The sequence below is a fragment of the Rattus norvegicus genome, chromosome 8 (genome assembly GCF_021556685.1).
Source record: "Rattus norvegicus strain SHRSP/BbbUtx chromosome 8, alternate assembly SHRSP_T2T, whole genome shotgun sequence".
Lineage (NCBI taxonomy): Eukaryota > Metazoa > Chordata > Mammalia > Rodentia > Muridae > Rattus > Rattus norvegicus.
In genome coordinates this window covers 88,445,190-88,459,261 of record NC_141541.1, presented here as the reverse complement: position 1 = coordinate 88,459,261, position 14,072 = coordinate 88,445,190, and the positions used below count along the sequence as shown (strand labels likewise).

At 40.0% G+C, this 14,072-nt stretch overlaps 2 protein-coding genes across 3 annotated transcripts in view; both read left to right on the top strand.

Annotated features, from left to right (window-relative positions):
* Positions 1–7,064, top strand: part of Cdc50a (cell division cycle 50 P4-ATPase accessory subunit A) — a 31,772-nt gene extending 24,708 nt beyond the window's left edge. For both annotated transcript variants that reach the window (XM_087561211.1, XM_087561209.1), the window contains one exon: positions 6,829–7,064. In XM_087561211.1, the coding sequence (XP_087417337.1) occupies positions 6,829–6,848 (20 nt within the window). In that variant the 3' untranslated portion in view covers positions 6,849–7,064. The remainder of the gene's footprint in view (positions 1–6,828) is intronic.
* Positions 7,065–7,417: 353 nt separating this feature from the next.
* Cox7a2 (cytochrome c oxidase subunit 7A2) lies at positions 7,418–11,538 on the top strand. The gene is given in 4 exon segments (NM_022503.2): positions 7,418–7,517; positions 8,525–8,614; positions 10,656–10,740; positions 11,335–11,538. Coding segments are annotated over 4 exon segments (252 nt in total). The 5' UTR covers positions 7,418–7,499; the 3' UTR covers positions 11,394–11,538.
* Positions 11,539–14,072: the final 2,534 nt, after the last annotated feature.

The window sequence follows — 14,072 nt, the reverse complement described above, 5'->3', positions numbered from 1 at the left end:
AACTTCTTTCACTTCTATTGTTCAACTTACTTTTTGGTGAATATGTTTTGATGTGTATGTGTTCATGCTCTGTATATGTGTGTACGTGCTTGTGCATGTGTGCTTATAGACACAACATTCTGTTCCTGTCCTCCCTAGTCTCTTCTGGCTTTTCCAGTCTTTACACCCTGACTTCCATGGTGGCCCCAAAGACTTGTGGGTGAAGTAGATGTCCCAAGTTTCACATGAGCATCCTGTTGACATTTACTCTCTGCATTGGTCAGTTGTCAGTTCTGTGTAAACCACCATTTACTTGTGGGAAGAAACTTCTCTAACAGCACTGTTTTATGGGTAATCTAATTGGAGTTTGGAGGATAGTTTGATTCTGTGTCCCTTTAGCAGAAAATAGTAGTAGGTTATTCCTGGGGCCTGTTGCTCCTGGCAACCTTTGAGCAGAAACACAGTTTGGATGAGAAGAGTAATGTAGAGATCGGACCTTTTTGTTGTGTATACCTTTCAACTGGCCATTTTCAGGCCCAACCCTGAGTCTATCCTTTGCTGTAACTTTTGTCCCATATCTAAGCTTCTGAAGGCCTGTGGACCAATAGGCATGCTTTGTAATGATTCTGTCTCATGCTTTAGATTACAACGTCCTCTGTCCACTTCAATTACAGTATATCTGGTTGTTTCTCACAAATTTGTTGGAATTGCTTCTTTCTCTGTCTTAGCTATTTGGGCCTTAAACATTTTTTTATAAGTTTTTTTTTTGGTACACATTACTTTTTTCCTTCTTTGTATACTTCTGTGAGTTTTAATACCATGATTGGATACTAGATAGATCCACTGTGTCCAATAAACTCTTGTGAACCATCTCTTCATTGTACCCTTTCCCCAGGATAGCCAGGTGTGTCCTATATCTACATAGTTTGTCTTCTGCAATATTCTAAATAGTGTCATACCATATGCAGTCTTTTGAAGCTAATTTATATTACTTTGATTTTTGAGGTTGGTCTAAGGTGAGGTGTCCATCAGTTATTCTTTTTTATTTTTTTCTTTTTTCTTTTTTTTCGGAGCTGGGGACCGAACCCAGGGCCTTGAGCGCTCTACCACTGAGCTAAATCCCCAACCCCCCATCAGTTATTCTTACAGCTTTCTTGTTTAGTCTTGTTTGACTGCAGTAGGAGAGAAGAGAGAGAAGTGCTTGATGTTGGTGTACTGTCTTCACTGTCTGTAGTAATGAAGAAAATGAACTCACTTTTACATTTTCCAAGCCTAGCATGCCACTTTGTTTCAGGCTCCAGATGAGAAAAAATTAAGTCTTAGAAATATATATCAAATTATATTTGAACTAATCCATCTCTCCACTTTGAGAATCAGTGCTTTATCATAGTTCGGGTGTGTTTCCTTTTCACTCAAAGCTTGTAGGTTTTTTTTCTTTTCTTTTTTTTTTTTTCGGAGCTGGGGACCGAACCCAGGGCCTTGCGCTTCCTAGGCAAGCGCTCTACCACTGAGCTAAATTCCCAACAGGTTTTTTTTAATTTTCAGTTTATATTCATCTTTCCATGTCAAAACTGCATTGTGTTCTGTTCATTGACACCGATCTGAAAGATTCAGTAGAAAGCATAGAAATAGATCCGTAGGCTATTAAGCATTTATGCGCTGTATCTTCAGATTTCGTTATCTCCTAAACCACGTACGCATTCTTTCTAATGTTGGGATTTCAGTACCTTCTTAACATTTTGTTTTGAGAAATAAAGGAAGTGATGGATGGAAAGCATATAGAAAAGATTATAGCAAGTTAGTTATGCCACTTAGCTTTATGTCATCGTGATGACACTGACTCTGCAGGGAGTGGGGGAGGGCAGAGAAGAGAGAAAGAAATATTGCAGCAGCGTTTCTTTGGGGTTAGCACACAAGGCCTGTGGTCCAGAGCGGGCCAAGGCTGTTGCTCCTGGCAGCTGGACTTGGAGATGTGACAGCGTTTCCTAGGTAGTACGGTTCTTGAAGACATGAAGGGGTCATGGAGAGCAGCATTAGGAGAAGCCATTGGTGAATGTGAAGCCTCAGTTGAAGTAGAAGCCCCAGGACTGACACGGTCATGGACAAGTTTAGGTATGGCACCATGAGGCAAGGTTAAAGTCCCTTAGAAGAGCCCAGGTGAGGCTACTGATAAAAGTGCAATCCAGTTCCAGTGGAGACTCCAATACTTTAGAGATGGCAGTCTGATAGGACCACCACCAAGGAGCAGTGTTCACAGAGTACAGCAGCTTGGACTTGAGCCTCCAAGGAGACAATTTGTTGTATATGACAGAGCCAGAGAAATGTCACCGCCAAATGTTTTGGAGCCCAGAGAGCCTGAGTGAATCCCAGAATTCTGACATCGAAGTTTATACTGTTGGACTTTGGTTGTGCTTTGCTCTAACTGTGACTGTGCCCTGGTTATTCCCTCATGGAATATTTTTTTAAACTTTGGAGTTTTAGAAACTTTTGAATATCTTAAAGACTTTAGGACTTTTAGGTAGTTGAAATTTTAAGACTGGCTCCTTTTAAAAGTTGGAGTGTTTTATATTGTGATATTGATGTTAATGTGAGTTTTTTTGGCGGGGGGAGAACAAGAAAAGAATAGTTGTGGCCTAACAGTGACATGTTTCTGTGTCACGCTGACAAAGGGTCAGTTGTGCTGGCTAGTTTTATGTCAGCATAAAACTATGACAGAAACTAGAGTGATTTGGGAAGAGAGAACATTAATTGAAAAAAAAATGCTCCCATTAGATTGGCCTGTTCGTAAGTGTGGGACTGTTTTGTTTTTGTTTTTTTTTAAGTGATTGGTGTGTGTGAGATTAACTCTTATCTTGTGAGTGGTGCCACTCCCTATTAGGCGTTTCTAGGAGTATATAATGTGGAGAGCTCTTGGTGACGCTTTAAGGATATTGGCAAGAATTTGACACTGGACTAGGACAAGGAAGTTGGCTTAAGAGTTTGATCATCTTGATAAGTCCCTGAATACCATGGGATCTTCGTTTATGCCTTGTTTGTTCCTTGACTACTTTGTTTATGCCTCAGATATGGCCATATTCATTGCATGTACCTAGAATGATATGATACAAAAGCAGACTGGAAAAATTAAACCCACTTCAGCACTTGCTGGAGTCATACTGCAGTATTTTCTAATAAGTCTTTTCTTTAGTCCTCACTCCCTCCCTTGAGACCCTGTTGACTGAGCGGGCTTGGTCAATATAAGAAAGAAAACTTAGCATGCATTGAGGAACAAGCCAGTAAGCAGTGCTCTTTTGTGGTTTCTGTATCTGCTCCTGCCTTGAGTTTTTGACTTTTCTTCCTTTGATGATGAACTGTGATGTGGACATGTGAGCAAACTAACTCTTTTCCTTTCCAAGTTGCCTTTGGTTATGGTGTTTCAGCAAAGGAATTGAAACCCTAAGTAAGCCTAGGTACCCAATGAATTGTTTCCATTCATGTCTGTCAGGTCAAACAATTTACTTTTATCTTGATACTTTTCCTTTTCTTTTCCTTTTCATCTTTAGCATCTGGCTTGTGACCAACTCTGGGATTTTCTTTCTACTTACCTTCCTTAGTTTCCTTTGTATTAGTTATGTTCTGTACTCTTACACATACGTCTGAAACAAAATGAGCACTTCATTTGTTTAGAGACAGTGTCTTACTGTGTAGCCCTGCATGGCCTTGAACTGGACTTGTAGGCCAGAATTGCCCTCTCAGAGCTCTACCTGCCCCTACCTCTTGAGTGCTAGGATTAAGATAGGGACCACCATACATGGCCTTCTAGTGAATTACCATTTTTCACTACCATTTTTTTTAAATGTGTATTCACTGAGATTCTCCTGAGATCCAAGTAATTCACTCCTTTAATTGTAAAACAAGTGATTTATTAAACTGTTAATAACACAAAACTAGCAATCATTCCATACAAGCCTGGCTCTCCTTTTGTTAGATGTTGAAGGTGGAATGGCTGCTGGGTTGTATTGAGTCTCTACTGGGCTATATAACTCCTTGCCCAATAAGTTTGTTTTACCCTATTACGAATTAATGTAAAAAAAAAAACTGTCTTTTCAGCTGCTGGTTTTTTATGGTACCTTGTGTCCACTCGCATAGATCCCCTTATTCATCTGTGTCCTGCTGCTGTTAAATTCAGCCTGTCTTCCTTCCTTGGGTTATTACAAAACCTGACTCTGGCCCTCATAACTTGGGGTCTTGCAAGCTTTTAATTACAACTAATGCTATCTTAAAATGGAGTATGTATTGTAAGCCTGCACTCCTTAAATCTTTGAATGCTTCTAAGGCACTTTCAAAGTGATACTTAAGTTAGTCATGGCAACCAGCCCTCTGTGAACTACTCCTCCTCCTGTCTTTTTGCCAATCCATGCTATTCATTTGTTCCCCTCTCTGCCTGAGTATTCTCTGCCAGCTGCCAAGAGTTTTCTTCTGTTGTAATAGCTAATGAAGTTTCAACGTAGAAACCACAACCACAAAGGTTTCTGGTAGAGAAATATTAAGAAATGATCAACTGTCCATCCATCCGTCGTACACAATAAAGGGAAATAGTAATCTGGAAGTGAGAACACTAGACATTCTAGTTTCTCAGACACATTCCTTCATTAAGCTTGGACTTATAAAATGAATACACCTAGCAACTTCAAATTTTTAAATTTAGAGTTAAATCTCATGTCAGCAATTCCTCCAAAGCCATTCTGTAATATAAAAGAACAAGAACAACAACAAGCAAAAACAAAACAACCCCAAACCGATGTTTTGGAAAGGAGCTCATTTTGAAAGCTCTTATGTCATTGGATAAATTCAGAGACCCAGTAGTAAATGTCTAGCACATTTAGGAGGAACTAATAAGGTCTGGTAGACCAAGGCAAATTTCAGTCAAATTTTTCTATCCAAGTGATGACAGTTAAGAATGCAGAAACAAGCTCTTGCTCTCTTGCCTTCTTGCTTCTGCTCTGACCTCTTGACGCCCCCCCCCCTCCACACACACACACACACACACACACACACACTCCACACACACTACGTGCTCATGGTCAGCCTCTACTCCCTTGTTGCTCTGCCTTTCTCTGTCTCTGCTACTTTCTCGACTCCCCGACCCATGCCCTGAATAAGCTCTATTCTACACTACTACTACTACTACTACTACTACTACTACTAATAATAATAATAATAATAATAATAATAATAATAATATGCAGAAACAAGCTATGGAGAACCCTGGGACTGGCAGAGCTGTGGAATGAAGCCAACACATTAGGTGGTTTGTTCTTGTTCTTTTGCTTTCATATTCATGGATTTTTATGTTTGTGAACAGAGTCCTATTTGTCAAACTAGCTTTTTTTTTTTTTTAAATTCTGGGTGATGGGAAACAACGGTGACAGAAGATGGAGATGGAAACAAATTAAGGCTTTTGCAGAAATAAAACCAAGAGATGTTGCTGGCTTGGTCTGCAGTGGTAATATTGCAGATCATAAATGGTCAGATAAGATTCTGAAGTTGCACAGATAGAATTTGATTGTAGGGTTTGGTAGGAAAATTGTAGAGACTTTAAGAACTAAAATAAATGAAAGTATAAACTAGTATGAATTAGAGAAAGGTACTTTGAAGTTTTGGTGTTGCAAGGATTTGGAGCCAAACAAAAACTGGAAGGACCAGTGTGAAATAGGGCTATTAGGAGAGTGATGTGGAAACTTCACTAAAAGCCCTGTGTTTTACACGCATGCTGTTCTGCTTGCCTTGATGGTTTATTTCCAAGTTAAAATGTACTCTTGGGGGAATGAGCAACTATGCTATCTGTGGCCAATAATGCAGAAGCTTGCCTAAGAAGTGATTTTTAAAAAGACTAGCACAAAAGGCAGGGCACACAAGTTTATAAAGAAGTCTGTTTTTATTCCGGAGAGAATGGAGTGGTAAACAGTTTGGCATGCTTTCCTTTTTAAAATGGAATGTGTTTGTAGATGGAATGACCAGTAAAGAGAATATTGTACTCCCTAAGTGACAGGGCTGTAAGGATCAGTATCAACAATAAATACTTTTAATGTGAAGTTGGTTCTTTTTGGACAGTCTTCCTAGGTCTGCCAAACAGTATGCATTCACTGTTGTTCAGTGGTCCATCTTTGATAGTGCTAGGGGAATGGGGTATACATATATATATATATATATATATATATATATATATATATATATATATTCTGAGAAAACTTATATTCTGTGGTGAAACAGAGACCACAGCACAAACTAACTAATTCCAATTACAGACAATAAATGTAAAAAAAAAATTCCCCATACCCCAACTATTGGTATATATTGTAAGTATGCTCAATGTTACATCGAATAATTCAGAGGTGGTAGAAAATAAGTCCGTAATGATGGGTGTTTATAAACTTGATAAGGAAGAAAACTTAGACTGTAGAGTCTGACAAAGAGTAGGTTATGAAGAAAAAAGTACCCCAAGAGTTGAAGGAATTAGGCATTACCAGTTTCTCTTCACTCAGCACTGTTGAACCCGTTTATCATTAGCTCTTACTGAGATGGCAATGAGGTCGTTTCTAAGTTTACAAAAGGGTGGAAAGAAATTTGTTGTAGTGTTGAGTAGATTATTTTTAATTGCACATACATTAGGGTGTGCAGAAGAATAAAGGCAGTTGTAAGGAGGAATAGTTAAGCAAGACTGATGCAAAACACAAACATCCTATCTGTAAAATACGCGCACCTCTGACAACTCCATCAAGGAGTGAAATGTACAGCTGATCTGAGAAAGCACGACGCAGTCGTTATTTGTGTTGAACATGGATTAAAAATGTATTCCCCTCTTTTCAGCGTTTTCCCAGACTCAATAACGAAGCCAGCCAGTTCCAGTCTGGGGACACAGGACGAGCTTCCAGCACAAGAGGTTTAGCAGAAGGTGCTAGATACCTGTGGATGCCAACACCGGTCTTTCCTATATGATCTCAGCACAAAGACTAACGCCTCCCAGTTTCATCTGTGGAAAACAAACCCCCAAACTGAACTCTATCCGTGTTAAGAGGAGCTTTTGTTTATTTAAGCTTGCACGAAGTAGCTTTGACAGCCATTGTTCCTTCAGACTGTAAACAATGACTCAAAGCCTTCTCAAAAGACAAGCTATTTCCCGATAGTCTGGTTGCCCACTGACTTCAGCAGACGTACGAAGAGGGCTGCAGACATCACGCCTCCATTGCGGGCGGCATTTGCTTTCAGTTGTGATTCTAGGTCCCACTGCGGGTGCCACAGGGCCGAGACAGGAGGTACAGATGGATTCGGAGGTCCGGAGGGTAGACCGGCCGCTTCGAGGAGTCGCTCTGGCTCTCCCTCCGCTCTCTATTGTCGGGAGCGCGAGCCCCTCCTCTTCCGGGAACGAGCACTCTTCCTTGACGCACGCGCAGCGCCAGGAGGGAGTTCCGTTTCCGGTCTGGTGGTTTTCGATTTTTGGCGTTCAGTAGTCGCGGTTGGTGGGTAACAACTGAGCTAAGATGCTGCGGAATGTGCTGGTAGGTATCTTTGGGGATTTTACTGGTACTGGAGTGTCGGGGCCGAGAGTGAGGTACCTTGACAATAAGCCGTGCTGGAAATGGGACCGAAGACAGCAGCGGAGTCACCTTGGCCGGGCGTCCTTTTCCCTGACCTTCCGACCACTCTCCCCTGGCTATTTCTGGGTAGTTTAGAGGGAAGAACACGATCACATTTGGTTCCTAGTCACTACTGCTTACTGTTGCTTATTGATAGCTCTGATGTAGGCTCTAGTGGGGGATCTCGAACACCTGGAAACACTAGGCGGGAAGTGGCTTTTTGTTGTCATTTTGTTTTGTATCATAGTGAAAAAAATAAACATTTACACGATTCCTACCTGATTCATAAGTAAGCTAAAGAACTAAATTACACAATTTTAGTTGGGATTTAATGGGTTTCATGATTGAAGTGTAATGGTGATTCTGAATTACCTTTAACACTTGGTGAATAAATTTTATTAATGTACCAATACCATTTAGAAAGTGGAATGCATATTTGTCAGAATTAAACAAGACTTAGACCCCATTACATTTTTCTTAGATAACCAGGAGTGTTCTAGCATGTGCCCTCCACTGCAAAGTAATTTTTCGGTGCCTTGACTATCCTGTAGCCTAGCCTCTGCCTCCCTAGTGCTGGGATTAAAGTCTCAAGCCACCGTTGCCTTGCCAGGAATAGTTTTTTGACATAGGCAAATATTAAATTTCTGTATGTCATTGTATTTTGTCCAGTGGATATAAAGTACTATTGAGTACAAGTTATATAGGTCATGACTTCTGAAGACTTTGGAATGTAAAATGGAAGACAGCAGAAAGTAGACACCATCTGGAAAATTTGGATGCCAGTCTTGACAAGTTCTTGACTTTATTACTGACAAGTTCGATAATGGTTTGAATCTCAGCTTCCTTTCACAGTGTGAAGGGTTGGAAGTTGCCTTTGCAGGTTTCTTTAGACTAAGTCTTGTGTGCTGTGTGTGGATTTTCTGTTTCAGGCCCTTCGTCAGATTGCCCAGAGGACCATCAGCACCACTTCACGAAGGCATTTTGAAAACAAAGTTCCAGAGAAGCAAAAGCTGTTTCAGGTACTGAAGTATTCTAGGTGATTGTTAATTGTAATAGAGCTGAGAAGGTGGAGTAAATCCAGAGAATCTGCTTCTTAGAGGCTCTCAAGTTTTTGTTTTTTTTTGTTTTTTTTTGTTTTGTTTGTTTGTTTTTTGAGCATAAGTAAGAATATTTGCTGTATCTAAGAGATGCTCAGAGAGGTGGGAAAAAATGAAGAGGATTTTTGTGTGTGAGGAATTTATGATGAATTGGTATTCTTTGGGGGCAATAATTGCCTAAGCCATCAAAAAAGGTCCAGAAACAAACAAACAAACAAAAAGCAGAAATCCAGTAGATGTTAACAGGGTGTAGCAAACCTGCTGGAAAGAGTACAGTAAATCATTCTAGGCTTCTAAGGAAACATGAAAAGACCCAAGGAGAAAAAGCAAAACCTAAAAATACCTGTTTTAATCACTGAAGTGGGGGAACAGATAGGCACCTTAAGTGTGGTTATGTCTCTGGTATTCAGAGAGTTGCAGATCCATAAGAAATGCACATTAACCTCACCATAGCGCTCAGGGCAGGAGACGGAGATCCCTGTGGAATGTGGCAGGCATTGCAGTTCTGATTGGCTCTCAGTTAACCTAGTACTCTGCTCCTGCTGTAACTACTGCATTCTGGTTGGTGGGTTGGGAGGCTGCCGAGGTTTGGGGTATGCTATGCCACTTTATGGAGCCAGAATATGGCTTCTCTGACATCTAGATGCTGGCCCCTCCATACTGGTGCAAGAGGAGTCCGGCCATGTGGCGCTGCCTTCAAAGCTATGAAGGCTGCCAACATAGTTCTTCCAGCCTGCTCAGGACACAAGTTTTTATATACCAGCTTGACTATATCACTAAGAAATGGTTGCGACCTGTCATTAACTTTTTGGTTTTATAGATTTAAGATGACTACTTTATCCTGACTTTAAATGTTCTTGAATAAAAAAAAAAAAAAAAAAAAAAAAAACAAAACAAAAAAACAAAGAAACAAAAAGCAAAACAAAACAAAAAACCAAAAAATAACAACAACAGCAAAACTGTAGCTTCTGTGCCAGCTATTGGAACTGTCTTCTCAAAGCAAACAGATATGAGTCATAAATAGATTGTTTGCCAGGAGAAAGATAGTGTCAGTCATAGGCTTTCTTACAAGTTGAGCAGTGGTGTATTAGGGACAGAAGTTTAGCTGGTACTGGAAATATTGTAAACACATCTATCACGTCAGACCCTTCTGTAGGCTGCATGAGTATAAGGAAATTGAAAAAGGATTTTAACCCAACCTATAAATTACTGGAGGATTGACTAATGTAGTTCAGACTTTTTTTTTCACCCAGTAGAACATTATGTAGCCATTGAAGAGAGATTTAAATGGACAAAAACTGTTTTTCAAAATAGTGTATACCATCACTACATTGCATAATGCCATGTTGTATATTAAGTACATATAACTTAGAAGAATTGGTAGATAATAAGCATTAAAAATAGAGATGTATGCCGTAACTGTTAATGGGTGATGGTATGTCTTGGACAAAGGCCCTGTAGATTAGAACAGTTACCCTTTATAAATAATTAGATTGTGAATAATTTTTGTTTTCTTGTGATGTGTAATTTTTCTCTATGCAAAAGTAGTAAAGTATTATACATGCTACATAAAAATAAGATTCTTAAGTGGATATAAGATGATAGACTACTGTTATAAATCAGAGCCCACTACCCTATTTGGTAAGGGAAAAAATCTTCTTGGTGATTGACTGGCCGGTATCTTATATTTATATTGTTGAATTCAAGGAATATATTTTACTACTCTGGTTTGTATAGTCTCAAAAAGACCTCATTAGGACTCAAAAAAGCTGGAAAATGATGCTGTCTTTTACAAGTTTGTAAAAGAGAAAGTGCTAGTAGAGAAAGAAAAAATTGTAAGCCTCTTAAATTATGTAAATTCTGGGAGTATCTGTAGCTGTGGGTTTAGTATGAATAATTAATGTCCTGCCTCTTAACTGGAAACGAGTGACACATGCATCAATGTCTTTTTGTTTTTAACCAGGAGGATAATGGGATGCCAGTTCATCTGAAAGGCGGGACATCTGATGCCCTCCTTTACAGAGCCACAATGCTTCTGACAGTTGGTGGTAAGACATCGTTTGAGTGTTTACAAGTCAGGAGCAGCTGTGTTGGCTTTCTTGCTTTTGATGTGGTGTGTTTATTGCAGTCTGTCTGCACATCATCTCCCTGCCCCTCAGATGAACATTCAGGAGGGCAGTTAGAGCACACTAAGCATTTGGCCATTAAAGCAGGTTTGACACGACAGGTTTGTGGTTAACAGAGCTAGTTTTCTACAGATGTCACTAGTCATTCTCAACCACCCAACCCCAAACATTCAAACTACAATAGTAGGGGTTCGAAAAAACAAGTTTGTATTCCTTATTCTATTGAAGGATATTGTTGTGCTATATCTACATTTTAAAAATAGAAATGAGGTAACGATAAAACTAGATTAAGTAGTTTTTTAGCATCTATCAAGATACTTTTATGTTTGATCATGGATGTGTATGTATGTTCCCACTAGAGATTAAACCCACGAACTTAGGCATTAGATGCAAACACTGCTTTTGCGGTATTCTCAGCCATTAAGCTTAACAGCAACTTTGCCTTTAACGTTTGAGCTGAACTACATATGTGTATGCACTGATATCAGAAGTCTTAGCCCTTCATGTGTTTCTCAGGAACAGCGTATGCCATCTATATGTTAGCTATGGCTGCATTCCCCAAGAAGCAGAACTGACATCGTCATCCCAGTCTCCACATGGTTCAGTTTCATTCACTGCGCGATGGACCAGGAACCTGATGAATAACTGAACTCTTCTATGGGGATCAATATTTATTGATGTGTATTAACTGCCACCAATAAAGCAGTCCTTAACCATTTATTGTCTCCCTTTCATTTGAGAATAAATTATTGGTAATAAAGTTTTGGGTCAGCAGTTGGCAAATCTTAGATAAGACAAAAATTTAGAAGTTGTTTGTCTGCAAATTTATCTAAAGTACCATTGTGATAACATTTAAGCAAGTTTTACTTTTAGCAGCTAGGAATATTTAGTGGACGGTCTTGAACACCATCTGAGCTTGACCATTGAAAGGATGTTGCTTTGCTGTCTCTCCCCTGTCTTAAGGCCTGGCTGAACTGCTGGGCACTGCTTGAGTGGAAGTAGGTCCTGTGGGCTCTTACTCCATTTTCTATGCTACGTGCTGACTGAGTTCTGTCTCCTAATTAGGGTTTACTCGGCTGCAAAACAACTGAGTGCCGTTTCTACATTCACAATGGGTTTTAAATGGTTTTATTCTAATCCTTAGCATAAAGCTTAAAAACCTGAATTTATAAAAGTTTTGGGGGACTCTAGGGAGTCAGACAGTTTTTTTCGGTCTACATGGTGTACCCTGGTAATCTCTGAGAAGACTGGAGACTACCTATGTTAGAATTAAGGGAAATTAACGAGGAAGTGTCTCATAAGCTTCAATTTTTAGGTAAAAGTATATTTAGAAAACTTGAGCCATCTGAAATAGCCACATTAGCCTTTGCTATAAAAACATGAAGATTTGTGGTATTAATTTTTATCAACAAGTTACCAATTAGATGTTTTAGCATCTGAAGTTGAAAGGATCATTAGACTGTAGTGTGTATCTTGCTGTCATTAGAAGGAAGTAAACATTAGAGGTCTCTAAAAGCCGAGAAAGCTCCCCAGGGCTTAGAAGTTGGACCAAGCCAGTGTCTAGTGGTGAAAGTAACCACTGATAATATTTTGAAAAGAATGGTCTGGGGGCTAGTTTGCATAAAAAATTTAAAGTTTTTATGACAGGATGTGAAAGGAAAATCAGGAAACATAGCTTGGAGTCTTTAATAATAACTTTAATTTGATAACCCATAGGTTTACTGTCTCATGCTTAATCAAGTAGCAGTTATCGAGAAGTTTTCTGAGACAGTTTGAGTATGTTGCCCAGGCAGCCCTGGAACTCAGGATTGTTTTGCCTCCACCTCCCAAGGAACTGAGATCTCGGGCTTAAAACACTTGGCCCAACTCTACCTAAAGTTCCCCAAGAAGTTTATGCCAAAGTATCCTGCTTGGGGCCAGGTTTAATGTACTACAACTATTCAAGGTGAAGCTACTGCTAAACTGGATTTGCAGATGAAATTAAGTCTCCTGCAGTTTTACAAAGCTTTAATACATGGCAGCATAAGATTTCAAGTCCATTTTCTCCTGATTGAAAAAGTATACTTCATCTTCGTAGTTTGATTAAATATATTGACCGTGCTGCATTGATAGTGCTAGACTGTTTACAACAATGCGTGCACACGGGGAAGCCCTACAGACTTCCCTGTGCAAGGGGGGCTTCTAGGAAGATGGTTCAGTTACACTTTGATCTCCAGTTTAACATCCACCTCATCGTTGAGCCTTGTGTCTCTCTCACCTTCTACTTCAAATCTAATGTCAGGGCCTTTACTTCCTAGACTTCCTGGTTATTTTCTTTCAGGCATGGGGACGCTTTCCATACGGTGCCGGAGCCTTGGCTTTCAGCCCTGCGTCAGTGTGCTTCTGGTGGTCCTGATGGTCACATAGATCAAGCTTTCACGCAGAATTGTTAAGAACAAGAGCCTCTATAGCCTTGTAATAACAGATAGCTTCCAGTCGTGGATTCTTAGGGCTGACTACAACTACTCAAGTAGCCTGTGCTCTGTGTAAGTGGGATGTAGTTTCTCGAATGCTTAGAAAGCTCAAGAAAGGTTTTGGCATATACCACGTATACAATATAATTTCATGCCCCTGCTGTTAGCTCTGAGAACAAGAACCCTTAGCTTTTCCTCTTGTTCATTGCTCATGTCCATCAACTAGGACAGGATTGGTAGCACAGGGTTATAGTTTGATCTTTCAGCTCTGCTCTCCTCGTAAGCTGCCTGCTTTAGCTCAGGTTCTTTTGAATGGTCTGTGAGGGAAAGGGGAAGAGCACACAATGGACACACTTGTTACTAGCCAGCCACAGAACCTGAGCCTACCTCCCTTTGTCGTAAGTCACACAAACAGAAATGACGGTACTAGGCACGCTTCCCAAAACAGAGTTGGTATTTGGTTTACTAAAAGCAGAAGGCTGTCAAGTTGGCCACTTGTAGCAGAATCAGTTTCCTATTTTTTGACCCAGGGTTTCTTAGGGGATACAGAATACAAAGGGGTCGGGCGAAGGGGTATAAGAATAATTGGACTGCTACGTGTACATTTAGTGTTCTCGAATCTTTCCTGCTCTGAGTGAGAGTTATTCCCAAAGCTGGTAGCTGTGCAGGCATCCAGCCAGCGAATCCTCTGGGATCTGGTGTGCAGCCCTGTGAAGAGTACTATCTTGTGAATGTCCATTCAGGATTTAACACGTATATGTCAAAAGTGATTAATTCCTGCAAGGAGAATCACATTCCTGG